Genomic DNA, 17,145 nt, shown 5'->3' with positions numbered 1-17,145 from the left:
TGTTTTTATGTGTGACACAGAGTGTTGGACTGGAGGGGCCATTGGCCTGATCCAACATGGCTCCTCTTATGTTCTTATGTGTGACACAGAATGTTGGAGTGGAGGGGCCACTGGCCTGATCCAGCATGGCTTCTCTGATGTTCTTAAGTGTGACACAGAGTGTTGGACTGGATGGGCCATTGGCCTGATCCAACACGGCTTCTCTAATGTTCTTACGTGTGACAGAGTGTTGGACTGGATGGGCCATTGGCCTGATCCAACATAGCTTCTCTTATGTTCTTATGTGTGACACAGAGTGTTGGACTGGATGGGCCATTGGCCTGATCCAACATGGCTCCTCTTATGTTCTTATGTGTGACACAGAGTGTTGGAATGGAGGGGCCATTGGCCTGATCCAACATGGCTTCTCTTATGCTCTTATGTTAAGAATAATCAAAGCAGGACTGGTCAAGTCAACATCCTGTATATCAGGACTCCTCCTTACAAGAACACTTGATACTTGCTGATTATTGTTATTTCGCAGTTATTGTTATAATTATAGCATAGTTATTTGGTCACTATAACCTCTTGGTTGTTTTTTATATTAATATGCAATTAAAGGGCTGAACACTGAATGCTATAGGTATACTCTTGATTAAGACATAAGGCTATAGAACAAGAGGCCTCAAGAATATCTCTAAGCCTTTGTCATTTCACTGTAAGTAATTAATTCTAAATATTATCCTTAAATAGCATGGAAGAATATTTTTACAAATTTATAATTTTTCTTTTACATTACAGAAATTTCCTTGTGGTCCAGCATTGTTCTATTGTTTTATTCTGTTCTGTATTATGAGCCAATAGGTGTACTTACCTTTCGGACCTCTGAAGAAGACCAATTTAGGTCGAAACGCGTCAGGTCAAGTTGAGTGGGTTCCCATTGAGGTTTTATGATTTTACATAGGCTAGAGGCTTATGATGGGCCCTGAAATGGTTTTAGCTTTCTGCAATAAATACATGTACGTTGATTTATGATTTTTTTTTACACTTTGTTTTTAATGTTCGGCCCTTTAATTGCATATTAACCTTTTAAGTTTCTTACTCCAGTTTTTGGGTTAAGTTTCTTTCCCTTCTTTGTTTTTTATATTATCCACCTGGAGGCTGGCAACCGTATGATAATACCTGGAGACTTTGGGAGGGGGGAGTGGATCTGGGAGAGGGCGGGGTTTGGGAAGGGGAGGGGCCTCAGCATGGCACCATGCCCTAGAGCAGGGGTGTCAAACTTATTTGTTATGAGGGACTGACTGACATAAATGAGACCTTGTTGGGCCAGCCTGGGCTGTGTCGGGCTGGGCCATGTGTGTATCTATTTAAGATCAGGTAGCAGAGTTATGAAGTTTTTAAAGAACACGACTAAACATGCTTTAAACATTAGCACTCGTTGGTCTTAAAGGTGCTGTCTTTGCATTTCTCCCATGGGATCCAGGGAACTGTGCAAAGGAAGCTCTGGCTCTTTCCCTCCCTCCCCAGGAGGGGGAGGAGCCTCAACCAATGGAGAAAACTGAGGTTGTGCTCTGTAGCTCCTGTGCGATTGAGCAAGCCTTGCAAAGCAGGTTGAGATGCAGAAGGAAGCAAGACAGAGGGAGAAGGAAGCAGACAAGAGATACTTGCTCCGGGGGCCTGATAGGAACATAAGAGAAGCCATGTTGGATCAGGCCAATGGCCCATCCAGTCCAACACCCTGTGTCACACAGTGGCCAAATATATATATACACACACACACACACTGTGGCTAATAGCCGCTGATGGACCTCTGCTCCGTATTTCCATCTAACCCCCTCTTGAAGCTATCTTTGCTTGTAGCCGCCACCACCTCCTGTGGCACCTCCTGTGGAATTCCACACGTTAATCACCCTTTGGGTGAAGAAGTACTTCCTTCCATCCGTTTTAACCCGACTGCTCAGCAATTTCATCGAATGCCCACGAGTTCTTGTATTGTGAGAAAGGGAGAAAAGGACTTCTTTCTCGACTTTCTCCATCCCATGCATCACCTTGTAAAAGGAGTGCTCTGGGGGCCTGATTTGGCCCTCGGGGCAGCGTGTTTGACTCCCCTGTGGCCTAGAGCCCACCCTCCCAAGCAGCCAATTTCTCCAGGGGGAGCCGCTCTCTGCCAGTTGATCTCCGTGGTCAGCGCGGGAGACCCCCCGGGCCCCACCTGGAGGCCTCCTTTCCCAAGGCCCGAGAGGCTTCCCTTTTTCGCCTCCGGCCTCCTCGGCGGGTGGCAACGGCGCCCCCCACCGGGCGACCTGGAGAGAGAGCTCCTGAGCCGGGGCTCGGCTCTGCTTCAGCCCCCTTTACCCGCCCAGCCGCCCTGTGATACGCCAGCCGGCGGGTGACGCAAGGGGCTGGCTGCCTCCCCGCGCCACGACCAGCCATTTGCACCTGCGTGTGTGAGAAGCAGAGGCGCCCTCGGAGCAGCGGCGAGGCGGGCAGGGCAGGCACTCCCCCCGGCCTTCTCCTCCTCCTCCTCGGCCTCTTGGCTGCCTGCAGCGAGGCTCCCCGTCCCTACCCCCTGTTTGTTGGCCGCCTCCCTCCCCTCTTTCCCCCCGGCCTCTGAGGAAAGAAGGAAGCCTCCTGCTCCAGCCGCCGCCGGCATGTCTGCTCCGCCTCCGCCGCTGCCGGATCGCCCCAGCCCCCCCGGGCAGCACTGGGTGGGCGACGGCGCCGAGGAGGAGGAGGAGAGCGCGGCCGTGGCTCCCGCCAGGCGCTGGGAAGGGGAAGGGGCGATGCAGCCGCAGCCGGCCTTCGGCTCCTCGCCGTGGAACCCTCGCCCGTTGCCATGGCGACTGCATCCACAGGTAAGAGGAGTGGTACCCAGGAGATGCTCCACAAAGCCAAGGGGCCGCCCGCCCGAGGTGCGCGCCTCCCTGGAGCTGCTCAGGCCAGTCCGGGGAGAGGGGGGGGGGGGAGGCTGCTTGGAAATCGACCCGCCCCAATGGTCTGGGGTGGGGGGGATGGTGGCCAAGGCAATCTGGGAAAGAAATGGGGGTCTGGGGGCGGGGTGGTGGGAAGAGAGGAAGAGAAGCTATCCCTTGTCCGTCTCAGCTTATTTCGTTCTGTTGTTTTATTGCTTTGGTTTTCATTGCGTTGTTTTAGATTTAAATGGCAGGTTTTTATTGTTCCGTTTATGTTGCCATCCGCCCTGAGCCGGTTATGGGAAAGGGCGGAATATGAGCCTACTAAATAAATAAACTTCTGCGTGCGCCTCGGGAATGCCTTCTTCACCGTTGGGCCCAGGCTGCAGATGTCTGTGCTTTTTTTTTTGTCCTGTTAAAAGGCATAATATTTTAGCTAGAAATGCCGGGTCCCTCGCTGCCCACCCCCCTCACATGGAAAGCCTCTGACAGGGAGATATGAATGTCAGAGTCCTGAGGGCTGAACTGCACTGTGATCTGTCCATCGCTATTTAATTCATTCCAGACTCCAGAGAACACCGGGGAGGGGGTGGGTGGCTACAGAGATTGGAGTGGATTCAGTTTGGGCTTGTGGATTGTGCTCGGTTTCCGTTCAATTCTGTTTGCTGTAGTGAGTTTTGGCAAGCTCGTTTCCCCACCTGGTGGGGTTGTACTGTCTGCATTGGATTCCCATGCATCAGAAGTAGGTAGACTCTTAGCCTGAGATGTAAGGACTCCCGAGATTTCTATTTGGACCCCTATCTGATGAGTTTTTACTCTCCTAAAAAATCTTGTTAGTCAGTAAGATTGGACCAGATGACCCTGGAGGTCCCTCCCAACTTTATGGTTATAAGATTCTACTGGACTTGGATGCAGCTGTATCAATCTGTAGATATCCGTGATGGGTGTGTATTGTTTGTGAAACTGAAATGCCCCCCCACTTCTGAAAGATCTGTTGTTTACGAAGCAAATTGCCAGATCAAGGATTTCTCCCCACTCCCACCCCCTTCAGCTTTAAAGAAAGTTACCTGTTCTCATTTTTTAAAATTCCCACCTGCCAAGGGTCATATTTGTCTCATCATCATTATGCAGTCTTGCGGTACAGAAGTTGTCCGAAGCAAGTGGGTTGGGAGTGAGTGACTGGGCAAAAAGACGGGCCCCGGTTCTGCAATGGAACGCGGCCTTGCAAAGCTGCATTGTCGGGCTGGGTTTTTCCTCTCTGCTGGATCTCTTGGACATAATTCTCCACAAAGAACAGGCTATTTGTAGCTGCCTTTGTGTCGGGAGGTGGGAGCAGTAATTCTCTGCTGTAGGCGCAACATGGATTTGTGGGAGGATCGTTCCCCCCCCCCTCGCTCTCCCTTCCCTGTTGCTGTTTCTATTCTGCTAGTGAAATGCATCCTAAGTAGGGAGAGCCTGTTAGGCGGTTGTGTTGTGCTTGAACAAGTGCATCCACCTTCAAATCACGCTTCCTGGTATTGCACTTAAAAATGTTGTTATTGATTGGAGCAATTTCAGTGGAAGAAATGTGATTATGGGAGGGGATGACAGGTGGCTAGGAATTGTGTGAATGTAAACAGAGGCGAGATCCTTAGGTGGATTTCCTTGAAGGTTTACTCAAGCGCCCATAATATCCACAGGAGTATCCCATAATATCCACAGAGTATCCCCTTTGGCTGAGGAACCTGGTGATTCTGAAACTCAGACACAGTCAGGAATAATGAGGGCAGTTTCCTTAATGACAGCATCAATCTCCACTAATTGTTTGTTTTAAAAACCCATTTCCTATATTAATAAATGATTTCATTTGATTCAGATATTCTAAAAGGACAGTAGAGAATATATACTTGAGCAAAGGTGGGCTTAAAAAAAGAAAATCCTTTACTACTATGTTGGCTAAAGCCAGGGAGACTGAGAAAGCAGAACAGAGTCTATAATCTTTGAGCCTTTCTCTTTTTGGCTGGATCACAGTTCCAGAAAGCTAACAGGGGAGTATGTTTGTTGGTGCAGGGGTAAGGGGAATGCAGTTTCATCAAATACAGTGGTACCCAATCCCTTTAGGTCCAGAACATATATCCTGGCCTTCACTATTCCTTGTTAGGAATAACTCCTGTGGCTATCGATGGGGATCTACTTTCATTTAGGATCAAGGTCTGCTCCTCCTATCCCTCTGTTATTGATGTGAGTGATATTCTCTGCTCCAAAGGCTCACCCAGGGCTGGATCTAGGGGGGGAAGGGGGGATGCTAGCCCTGGGTGCCAATGCGGGGGGGGAGGGCGCCAAATTGGGTATGGAGCCCATTGTATTCTATGGGCCATAAGGGGGTATCATTTTAAAATTTTGCCCCCCTCAAAAAAAATGTAGATCCGGTCCTGGGCTCACTGGATGGGCCATTGGCCTGATCCAACGTGGCTTCTCTTATGTTCTTATGTGACACAGAGTGTTGGACTGGATGGGCCGTTGGCCTGACCCAACATGGCTTCTCTTATGTTCTTATGTCCGTAGCAGTCCAGTAGCACTTTCAAGACTATTAAAATTTGTAGCAGGGGTAGGAGTTTTCATGAGTCCTTGCTTGAAAGTTTGTACCTTGCCACAGGGCTTTTTTGCAGGAAAAAGTCCAGCAGGAACTCATTTGCATATTAGGTCACACCCCCTAACATCACCATTGTTTTACACAGGGGTATTTTTTGCAGAAAAAGCCCAGCAGGAACTTATTTGTGTATTAGGCCACACCCCCTGATGCCAAGCCAGCCAGAATTGCATTCCTGTGCATTCCTGCATTTAAAAAAAGCCCTGCCTTTTGTAGAGAAAAGCCCGTAGCAGGAACAACATTTGCATATAGGCCACAGCGGCCCCTGACAGCGAATGCCAGGCTGAAACTGAGTTGGCCTTGGCATCCGGGGTGTGGCCTAAAAAACCCTTTAAGATTCTGCTGGGCTTTTTGCTGTTTTTTGCTGCAGTAAATACTCCTGTGTCTTCCTGTCGCTGGAGGAAGAATTTCTGTTTTGCTTTTGCTTTGTCACATGAGGTGGTTTTTCAAAAGCATTCTGCATGGCTAGGCTGGTTGTCTGTCTTGTGAACTTTGCAATGTGTCCATTCCCCTTTTTGAATGACGCTTTCTAGGAAGGGTGTTTTAAGATTGCAGGCTGTGCAAAGGAGCTTCCTCTGCTGCAGAAAATGTCGCCGACGGTCACAGTGCAGGGGGGAAATAAATTTTATGAAGCAATCGATCGGTCGCTAATATGCAGCCCAGGCGCAACCGGCCATTATAATTCGTGTGGGATCATTTTAGCTCGCAGGGCTTTTTTTGTAGCAGGAACTCCTTTGCATATTAAGACATACCCCTCTGATGCAGCCAGTCCTCCAAGAGTTTACAATAGGCCCTGTAAGAAGACCCTGTAATCTCTTGGAGGATTGGGCTACATCAGGGGTGTGTGGCCTAATATGCGAAGGAGTTCCTGCTACAAAAAAAGCCCTACCTGCTGGCACTTTGCTATTCTGCAACTCATGTGTAAATGGTAGGTCTCTGCCCAGAGACCTTACACTTCAAGAGGTAGGTGATGAATTATGTTTGCCGAGGGAATGCTGCCGATAATTTCTGTCCTATTTTAGCAAGCTTTTCCTCTTCCTGACGAGGAGCATTAGCCACACGATGCAGTATGATCCTAGTATGTGTTTCTCTAGTTTATCAGATGTGTTTCTACTCTCTTTTTCTCTCATTTTGTCTCTAATTGTGAAATCGACTTTGTGGATCCTGTAATGTGTGAAATCCAGGTTACTAGGTGCATTATACTGGTTGTTATTCAGCTGTTCTTCGATAATGTAGTTTTATTGCATTGTTCCTTGCATGCAGGGGTGGAATTCTAGCAGGATCTTCTTTGCATATTAGGCCACACATCCCTGATGTAGCCAGTCCTCCAAGAGCTTACAAAAAGAGCCCCGTAAGGGGTTTGTGGCCTAATATGCAAAGGAGCTCCTGCTAGAATTCCACCCCTGCCTGCATGTCCACCCCTGCCTGCATGTATTATTCTGGTCTTTATCCTGTTGTGCTTATGTCTGCAATCTGCATTAGAAGAAGAAGAGAATTGCAGATTTTATACCCCACCCTTCTCTCTGAATCAGAAACTCAGAGCAACTTACAATCTCCTATATCTTCTCCCCCCACAGCAGACACCCTGTGAGGTGGGTGGGGCTGAGTGGGCTCTCACAGCAGCTATCCTTTCAAGGACAACCTCTGCCAGGGCTATGGCTGACCCAAGGCCATGCTAGCAGGTGCAAGTGGAGGAGTGGGGAATCAAACCCGGTTCTCCCAGATAAGAGTCCGCACACTTAACCACTACACCAGACTGGCTCTCAGTTTGCAAAAAAGATAGATGATAAATGAAATAAGCAAGCCTGCAAATAAATAAATGCTGCTTGCAGAGGCAGGAAGTCTCCTGTGGTGATGGAACTTCAGCATTATATTTATTTATTTATGATATTTTTACCCTGCCTTTTTGCCATGTGGGCACTCAAGAAAGTGAACAAAATAGAAGATAGCATCAATTAACAAAACCTATTATGTGAAAGTAGCAAATGAGAATAATCTGAAAGAGTAGAAGCCAAACTTCTAACTAGTCAAAGTGCCCCCCCCAATCCCCTTCCCCCCCCAAAATCTGTGTAATATCTATTGAACTGAGCAGCTCAGCATGCTTGGATGTTGGAGGGCACTACATCTAAAGCAGGGGTGTCAAACCCATTTGTTATGAGGGCCAGATCGGATGTAAATGAAACTTTGTCAGGACGGGCTGTGTGTGTTCCTATTTAAGGTTAGGTTAGCAGAGATATAAACTTTATAAAGGGACACAGACAAACGCAATTAAGATTTAAAAAAAAAACTTAGAAACGTGCTTACAACATTAGCAGTTGGTTTTAAAGCTGCTTTCTTTGTATTTCTCCTATGGGATCCAGGGAACTGGGCCGAGGAAGCTCTGGCTCTTTCCTTCCTTCCACAGGGGACCAGGAGGGGGGAGGAGCCTCAGCCAGCAGAAGGAAGAGAGGCTTGGCTCAGTAGTTCTGCTGTGCGATTGAGAGAGCTTGGCAAAGCAAGCTCTGCTCTCCCCTTCCTCAAGGAAGGCACCTCAACTGATGGAGAAAATAGAGGTTTTGCTCTGTAGTTCCAGTGAAATTGAGCAAGCCTGGCAAAGCAGAATGGCTGTTGCAGAAGGAAGCAAGAGAGAGGGAGAAGGAAGCAGATGACTGCCAGTTGCTTGGGGACCTGATAGGAGCCCTCCGGGGGCCTGGTTCAGTCCCTGGGTCACATGTTTGACACCCCCTGATCTAAAGTATATATAGGTGTTATCTCTTTGAATGAACCTCCTCTCTTTGTCTTAACCTGGGAACTGCCCTCTGACCCCCTTCTCCCTTTGTCCTCTCACACTCTCCCTACTTAGCCTTCTGTGGAGACACAAGTGTAGAGACAATGCCCTCAGACTCCCACACGCTCATGATGCCGGGCAAACTGGCCTTTTGTGATAGGGAAAGGACTCTGTTTAAATTAGGGTTCTTTCTCTTCTTTCAACTGCAACCTGAATGTGAATGGGATCTACTTGAATACATGTAAGCTTTTACTCCTTTTTTGCGATATACTTCTTGGGAGATTTACGGTATTTACTGCACTCAGCATCATGCATCTATGAGCAAAATTTTGCTATAAAAACCAAATCTCCCAAATAATGCCATTTATTAATAGCAACAGTCACAGCACAGAGCATGGGGAATGCTTTCAAGTTCTTCCAAACTCTTCATCTGGCTGGATGTTAAAAGCAAAAGGGAGGAGGAAATGAAATGTTTTGGGGCGTAATTTGAGGCCTTTTCTGTCTGCTTGCGTTATGAGAGTTCTGCAGATGAAAAGCTTTCAGATCATGGTCTTGAAACATCTTTTCAACTTCTCCCTTCTTCAGACTATCCACTCTGCCGAAGCCTTCTGGAGAGCTCAAAAAGCTCACGTAAGGCTGTGTCATTTTAACAAGAGCAGATCTCACTCGAGATACCGAGAAAGCGGCATCAAATCAAATCCATTACTGTGTCCTTCCAAACGCCCTCTGGAACCAGCCAACCTTTTACTGTGCATCAGAAGGTCAGGAATAATGGAACTCGCCCCATGTGGCAAGAACTCCTAGAGGGTATAGCTCAGGAGTGTCAAACTCATTTGTTATGAGGGCCGGATCTGACATAAATGAGACCTTGTTAGGACGGGCCATGTCGGGCCAGGCAATGTGTATACCTATTTAAGATTAGGTAGCAGAGATATACTTTACAAAGGGCACAGACAAACACAATTAAATATTTAAAAAACAACAACCTTAAAACATGCTTAAAATGTTAGCACTTGTGTTGATCTAAAAGGTGCTTTCTTTGTATCTCTCCCATGAGATCCAGGGAACTGGGAAAAGGACGCTCTGGCTCCTCCCTCCCTCCCTCCCTCCCTCCCTCCCTCCCTCCCTCCCTTCCTTCCTTCCTTCCTTCCTTCCTTCCTTCCTTCCTTCCTTCCTTCCTTCCTTCCTTCCTTCCTTCCTTCCGTGTTTTAACAATTTATTAATAACACATGGTTACAATATTTAATTATCTTTTTCTTACACTAAACCATATGATATTTCACCCCCCTCCCTCTCTCCTTCCTTCCTTCCTTCCTTCCTTCCTTCCTTCCTTCCTTCCTTCCTTCCTTCCTTCCTTCCTTCCTTCCTTCCTTCCTTCCTTCCTTCCTTCCTTCCTTCCTTCCTTCCTTCCTTCCTTCCTTCCTTCCTTCCTTCCTTCCCCAGGAGTCCAGAAGGGGGAAGGAAGAGAGGCTTGGCTCAGTAGCTCCACAGTGTGATTGAGAGAGCCTGGATAAAACAAGCTCTGCCTTCTCTTCTTAATCCCCAAGGAAGGACCCTTAGCCTAAGGAGAAAATAGAGGTTTTGCTCTGCAGCTCCTGTTCGATTGAGTAAGCCTTGCAAAGTGAGCTGTTATGCAGAAGGAAGAAAAAACAATGGCAGCACAGTATAGATAAGCAACCAAAACAACTGTATCCCCAAAAATCAAACATTTAATTAAACTAGAAAAAAAAATTCATTCTATAAATGCATAATCATCAACAAGTCTTTGCAACAATATCAAAATAGTTAAAAGGGAAAGTCCTACTAATAATATGTCCATTCCACTGGGTAACTCTGAAGCAATTTTCAATCTTCAACGGGTGTATAACTCCAAATTCGTCTTGCAGTGCAGAGTCCGACCTCAGATATTGGCTTCAAAGGAAAGATTCACCTTCACGTGATCGCCAGCTTTATATCACGTTTCACTGATTACAGCTTTTTCATAAGCCGATCAAATGACCTTGTAACAACATTCTGACTATCTCTCATACACGTCCATTTCCAAATTCTCAATTAGCAGCTTCAAATTTCTTCCGAGTCACCCAGTGGAATGGACATATTATTAGTGGGACTGTGCATTCCTGCTCAAAAGAAGCTCTGCTTATGCATTTATAGAATTAAATATTTTCCCTAGTTTAATTAAGTGTTTGATTTTTGGGGAGGGCACAGTTGTTTTTGGTTGCTTTGGTTATGCAGCAGGACGCAAGAGATAGGGAGAAGGAAGGAGATAACTTCCAGTTGCTTGTGGGCTGATGGAGCCCTCTGGGGGCCTGATTTGGCCTCCGGGCTGAATTTTTGACACCCCTGGTATAGCTGAAAAGAGAACTGATCCCAGGAGTACCTTTGAGGGCGAATCTCCCACGATGGGCAAGATGTGGCTTTTAAATAGTTTGACAGTGGAGAGAAAACCATGAGTGATGTCAACATTCAAGTCCAGTATTGTTGCCAGGTCCGATTCAGGAAACATCTGGGGATTTTGGGGGTGGAGCCAGGAGACTTTGGGGGTAGAGCCAGGAGCAAGGGTGTGACAAGCACAGTTGAACTCTGAAGGGAGTTCTGGCAATCATATTTAAAGGAATCACACACCTTTTTAATGCCTTTCCTCAGTTTGGAAATAAGGATGGGGCACCTTCTTTTGGGGCTCATAGAACTGGACCCCCTGGTCCAGTCCTTTTGAAACTTGGAGGGTGTTTTGAAGAGAGGCACTAGATACTATGCTGAAATTTTGGTGGCTCTATCTCAAAAAACAGCCCCTCTGGAGCCCCAGATACCCACAGATCAATTCTCCATTATATCCTATGGGAATTGATCTCCATTGGGTATAATGGAGTACCCAGTAGTCAATTTTCTCCCTCCTCTCCTGCTTTCTGATAACCCTGAGGCGGGGGAGGGCCTCCAAACCGGGGGATCCCCTGCCCCCAACTGGGGATTAAACAATAGCACAGCCCAAGGGTTATACTGACAAATAACTAATGATTTATACCAACACCTAGACAGTAAAGAGACATAAGTCCCTAATAAAGTCCTTGAGAAAAAATAGTTCACATGCTTAAAAAGTCCAAACTGAGGACGTCTTCTTTGCAATGTGAATGCTTCCTTCAATGGGGAGGGACGGTGGCTCAGTGGTAGAGCATCTGCTTGGGAAGCAGAAGGTCCCAGGTTCAATCCCTGGCATCTCCAAAAAAGGGTCCAGGCAAATAGGTGTGGAAAACCTCAGCTTGAGACCCTGGAGAGCCGCTGCCAGTCTGAGTAGACAAGACTGACTTTGATGGACCAAAAATCTGATTCAGTATAAGGCAGTTTCATATGTTCATATGTTCAATGAAGAGTGTTTCCTTCAGTGAATGTGTCGTAAAGACGCCTTGGAATTCCCTGGACAGATTGTCGACTTCTGCCCCACCTGTTTCCAAATCTTTATCCACAAGGGATATTCCAGAGACATTAGAAATAATCAGTATTTAATTCTTTAAACAACACTCATAGGGACCTGTAGTCTCCAATGTAATCTCTCACTTGTGGCTAATGCTCAAAGATGACTCATTGAAGGAAGCATTCACATTGTGAAGATGACGTTCTCAGTTTGGACTTTTTAAGCACATGAACTATTTTTCTTAGGGACCTTATGTCTCTTTCATGTCTAGGTCAGGGGTGTCAAACATTCAGTTCAGGGGCCAAATCAGGCCTCCGGAGGGCTCCTATCAAGCAAACTGGCTGTCATCTTTGTTCTCCCTCTCTCGAGCTTCCTTCTGTATAACAGCTTGCTTTGCCAGGCTTGCTCAATTGCACAGGAGCTACAATGCAAAACCTCTATTTTCTCCACTGGCTGAGGCTCCTCCCTTGGGGAGGAACAGCATGCATTGCCAGGCTCTCAATCACATAGCGGAGCTACTGAGCCAAGCCTCTCTTCCTTCTATTGGCTGAGGCTCCCCTACCCAGTCCCCTAGGGAAGAAAGGAAAGAGCCAGAGCTTCCTTTGCCCTGGATCCCATGGGAGAAATACAAAGAAAGCAGCTTTAGGACCAAGGAGTGCTAATGTTTTAAGCATGAGTTAATTTTTTTAAAAAATATGTGTTTGTGTCCTTTATAAGATTTATATCTCTGCTGCCTAAACTTAGATAGGTACACAGATGGCCTGGCCTGACATGGCTCGGCCTAACCCACTGTGGTCCAGCCCCTCAAGGTCTCATTTATGTCAGATCTGGCCCCCATAACAAATGAGTTTGACACCCCTGGTCTAGGTGTTGGTATAAATCATTAGTTTATTTATTTATTTATTTGTAATTTATATCCCGCCCTTCCCACCAGGTGGCTCAGGGAGGCTTACAACATATAAAATCTGACATAAAAACATAAAATTAAGCATAAAAATTAGACGTTCCACAATTTACATAATTAAAATCTAAACATTTCACATAGTTATGTACTTAAAACATCCGAGACATATGTTCTTTGTCACGATAACCCATTTGGGGTTGTGTTATTGTTTACTTCCATAGTGACTTCTCTGGTTTGCAACCCTATGTCCAGGAGCTTTGATTCATGCCGTAGTATTTCCCCATCATTATGTAACAGTGCGCAAGTCGGGCAATGAAGAAAGCAGACAGGAAGAAAGTGGATTCATTTGACATGTTGTATTGGAGGAGAGTTTTATGGGTTCCGTGGAACCCCAAAAATACAATTCAGTCTTCCCTGGAAGTCTTTTCTAGGAAGACTTCAAGCCTGAAGTCTTCCTAGAAACTAAAATGGCTAAACTGAGGCTATCATCTTTTGGTCGCATCATGAGAAGACAAGAATCATCAGAAAAGGCAAACGCTAGGAAAAGCTGAAGGCAGCAGCAAAAGAGGAAAACTCAACAGGAGATGAAGGGACTCCATAAAGGGAGCCACAGCCCTTAATATGCACGACCTTAGCGAGGCTGTTAACAACAGGGCACTTGGGAGGACTTTGATTCAAAGGGTCACCATAAATTGGAAGCAACTTTTTTTTATATAATAAACAATTCTATTGAAGTATACCAAAATGACCCCCCCGGAAAAAAGGCCAATACAATACAATGCAGAAAAGTTGGCGGCTTCTCCAAAGTACAATACAATAACAAATACGGAATGGTAAGATTGCAATTTAAGGGAATATATATAAGAACTCCTTGGCGCAGAGTGATAAAGCTGCAGTACTGCAGTCCTAAGCTCTGCTCACAACCTGAGTTCAATCTCGGCAGAAGTGGGGTTCAGATAGCCGGCTCCAGGTTGACACAGCCTTCCATCCTTCCGAGGTCGGTAAAATGAGTACCCAGCTTGCTGGGAGGAAAGTGTAGATGACTGGGGAAGGCAATGGCAAGCCACCCCATAAAAAGTGTGACGTGAAAACATTGTGATGTGACGACACCCCAGAGTCGGAAACAACTGGTGCTTGCACAGGGGATTACCTTTACCTTACCGTTATATATAGAGATGGGGCGGGGGAGAGAGAGGGAGAGACAGACAGACAGACAGTTTGGTGTAGTGGTTAAGTGTGCGGTCTCTTATCTGGGAGAACCAGGTTTGATTCCCCACTCCTCCACTTGCACCTGCTAGCATGGCCTTGGGTTAGCATAGCTCTGGCAGAGGTTGTCCTTGAAAGGGCAGCTTCTGGGAGAGCCCTCTCAGCCCCACCCACCTCACAGGGTGTCTGTTGTGGGGGAGGAAGATAAAGGAGATTGTGAGCTGCTTTGAGACTGAGTGGAAGGTGGGATATAAATCCAATATTGTCTTCTTCTTCAACGAACTATTTGTCAGCATAAATAAAAAACGATGGACTAGTGGCTATTGAGCAAAGTAATATTAAAAACATAAATTCACAGTCATATAAAGACGATAAGATGAAAACCTTAAATATGAAGTAGAGGAAGAAAAGAAAGACAAAGGGGGGAAAAGGGGCGTGGAGGAAAGGAATACATTAATATATGGCAGGGGTGGCCAGCGGTAGCTCTCCAGATGTTTTTTGCCTACAACTCCCATCAGCCCCAGCCAGCATGGCCAATGGCTGGGGCTGATGGGAGTTGTAGGCAAAAAAACATCTGAAGAGCTACCGTCAGCCACCCCTCATATATGGCATTGATTGCTTCTGCATCTGGTTAGGGAAGAGTTTCAGGACTGGCTTGCTCAGGGCTTTTTTTTAAAAGCTAGAACGCAGTTCCGGCTGGCTTGGCACCAGGGGGTGTGGCCTAATATGCAAATAAGTTCCTGCTGGGCTTTTTCTACCAAAAAAACCCAACCTTGGGCTTTCTCCATATAATTTTAAACATGTAAGTGGCACTGAGAGGATGATAATTTTGAAGAAAATAAAGAGGTTGCAGAGAGCATTTTGCCAGCCAAATTCAGAAGGCTTTTGCATCTCTTTAGAGAAGATCTTAAGAACTGGCTTGCTCCCAATACACACACTGAATTGTAACAAGACACTGATAACTAAGTAAACAGGATTACTCACGAGGAAAACTTTGATTGAACGAACCTATATTTGGGTGCTCATTGGATGGACTTTTCTTTGCGATATTGTAATGTTGTACTTCTTTATAATGTGACAAAAGATTTGTTTGTATTTTCTCTGCCCTGAAAATGGAAGCAGGAGCTGGATTTGAGCCTTCAGTGCCAAGTCCCTCCATGCGCACGGTGCAATGACGTCCCCCAGAAGTGACATCATGGCACCAGTTAGGGATGCTCTAGGACTTGCGATAAAACCCTATGGTACCATAGAGTTTTACCATGATTCCTAGAGTGTCACACTGGAAATGCTCTAGGATTCATAGTAAAACTCTGTGGCATCATAGAGTTTTTGGCACAAGTCCTAGAGCATCCCCGGCGTGATGTCCCCAGCACGATGACGTCACTCCTGGGTGATGCTGGCACACACTGATGGGGCTCTTCGGGAACGGGGATTTCCCTGGCAGTCTGCTCCCTGCTGGCAGGTTAGAGGTCTCCCAGGTGAGGGATTCCCTGGCTGGAGCTTGGCAGTCCTCCTCCTGTGTGCCGGATACGGCCTATAGGCCGCATGTTTGATGCCCCTGCTCTAAAGCATCCATTTTCTTCAGGAAAACTGATATCTGTAGTCTGCAGATCATCTGTAATTCCAGAGATTCCCCAGGTCCCACCTGGAGGCTGGCATCCCTAGCTCCAAACGCTACTTCTGGTTGCGTTTTGGCCTACACATTTACACATACTCAAGCTCTTTCTTCTAAGCAGGGGTGGAAATCTAGCAGGAACTGCTTTGCATATTAGGCCACACACCCATGAGGTAACCAATCCTCCAAGAGCTTACAAGGCTCTTATTTGTAAGCTCTTGAAGGATTGGCTACATCAGGTGTGTGTGTGGTCTAATATGCAAAGGAGCTTCTTTAAGAATTCCACCCCTGCTTCTAAGTAAGCATGCACAGGATTTTAACCTTAATTGGTTCAATCAGTTGTTTAATCGATTAATTCTTTAGCTTGTTAATTGTGGCCAGGAAAGGATCATTTAAGCGGCAACTAAACAGGAAATTTCCATACAAAAAGTCCCGGGTTTAGTCATTAGTGCTTCCATGAAAACAACCTCAGATTCCAACGTCAGGAAGGATATTTGGAAAGCTGCCGCCAGTCAGAATAGATGGAATTTGGTTAGACAGCATTGGTATAAAATAGCTTTACATGTCCATATAAATTTAATCTCCAAGGGCAAATATTAATCAGTGTGAGGCTGAACGCTCACGGCACCCTTTCTTGTTTTTAAGGCTATTTTGATTCTGATCCAGGCAGTGCTGAGAAGTGAAAACGGCAAAGATTTCCTGTTCTTCTTGTGCTTACGTACCGATGTAAGTGCAGTCAAGTTGTAACCAACTTACGGTGACCCCAGCAAGGGGCTTTCAAGGCAAGGGAGAAGCAGAGGTGGTTTGTCATTGCCTTCCTCTGCAGAGCCTTCCTTGGTGGTCTCCCATCCAAGCAGTTTGGAGCTCACTTGTAATTCTGGGAGAACTCCAGCTCCCACCTGGAGGTCTCCCATCCAAGTACTGACTCTGCAGCCTATCTAGTCCAGCCTCCTGTCTCACACAGGGGCCAACCAGTTCCTCTGGAGGGCCAGCAACAGGGCAGAGAGGCTGAGACCTTCATTAGAACATCAAAAGAGCCCTGCTGGATCGGACCAGTGGTCCATCTAGTCCACCATCCTGTCTCACACAGTGGCCAACCAGTTCCTCTGGAGAGTCAACAACAGAGCTTAGAGACTGAGGCCTTCATTAGAACATCAGAAGAGCCCTGCTGGTTTAGACCAGTGGTCCACCTAGTCCAGCATCCTGTCTCCCACAGTGGCCAACCAGTTCCTCTGGAGGGCCAACAACAGGGCAGAGGGACCAAGGCCTTCACTAGAATATAAGAAGAGCTCTGCTGGATCAGACCAGGGGTCCATCTAGTCCAGCCTCCTGTCTCACACAGTGGCCAACCAGTTCCTCTGGAGGGCCAACAACAGGGCAGAGAGACCAAGGCCTTCACTAGAATATAAGAAGAGCTCTGCTGGATCAGACCAGGGGTCCATCTAGTCCAGCCTCCTGTCTCACACAGTGGCCGACCAGTTCCTCTGGAGGGCCAGCAATGGAGCACAAAGGCTGAGGCCTTCCCCTGATGTTGTCTGCTGGCTCTGGGATCGAGAGGGTTTGTGCCTCTGAATGTGTGGGTTCCTTTCAGCCACCATGGCTAGCAGCCATTGATAGACATATCCTCCATGAATCAATCTAATCTCCTTTTAAAGCTGTTTATTCCTGTGGCCATCACCACATCCTCTGGCCTCCTCACTGTGGGTCTTTTGGAAGCAGCT

The 17,145-nt window shown here is 46.7% G+C and overlaps 1 protein-coding gene across 1 annotated transcript in view; it reads left to right on the top strand.

Annotated features, from left to right (window-relative positions):
- Window positions 1–2,789: 2,789 nt before the first annotated feature.
- The window catches only part of RTN1 (reticulon 1), a 248,090-nt gene continuing 233,734 nt past the window's right edge, over window positions 2,790–17,145 (top strand). The window contains exon 1 of the mRNA XM_060261935.1: window positions 2,790–2,837. Coding sequence (XP_060117918.1) covers window positions 2,819–2,837 — 19 coding nt within the window. The 5' untranslated portion in view covers window positions 2,790–2,818. The remainder of the gene's footprint in view (window positions 2,838–17,145) is intronic.

Source organism: Heteronotia binoei, chromosome 21, assembly GCF_032191835.1.
Source record: "Heteronotia binoei isolate CCM8104 ecotype False Entrance Well chromosome 21, APGP_CSIRO_Hbin_v1, whole genome shotgun sequence".
Lineage (NCBI taxonomy): Eukaryota > Metazoa > Chordata > Lepidosauria > Squamata > Gekkonidae > Heteronotia > Heteronotia binoei.
Note: the sequence above shows the minus strand (reverse complement) of the source record. Positions and strands in the feature narration are given on the sequence as shown.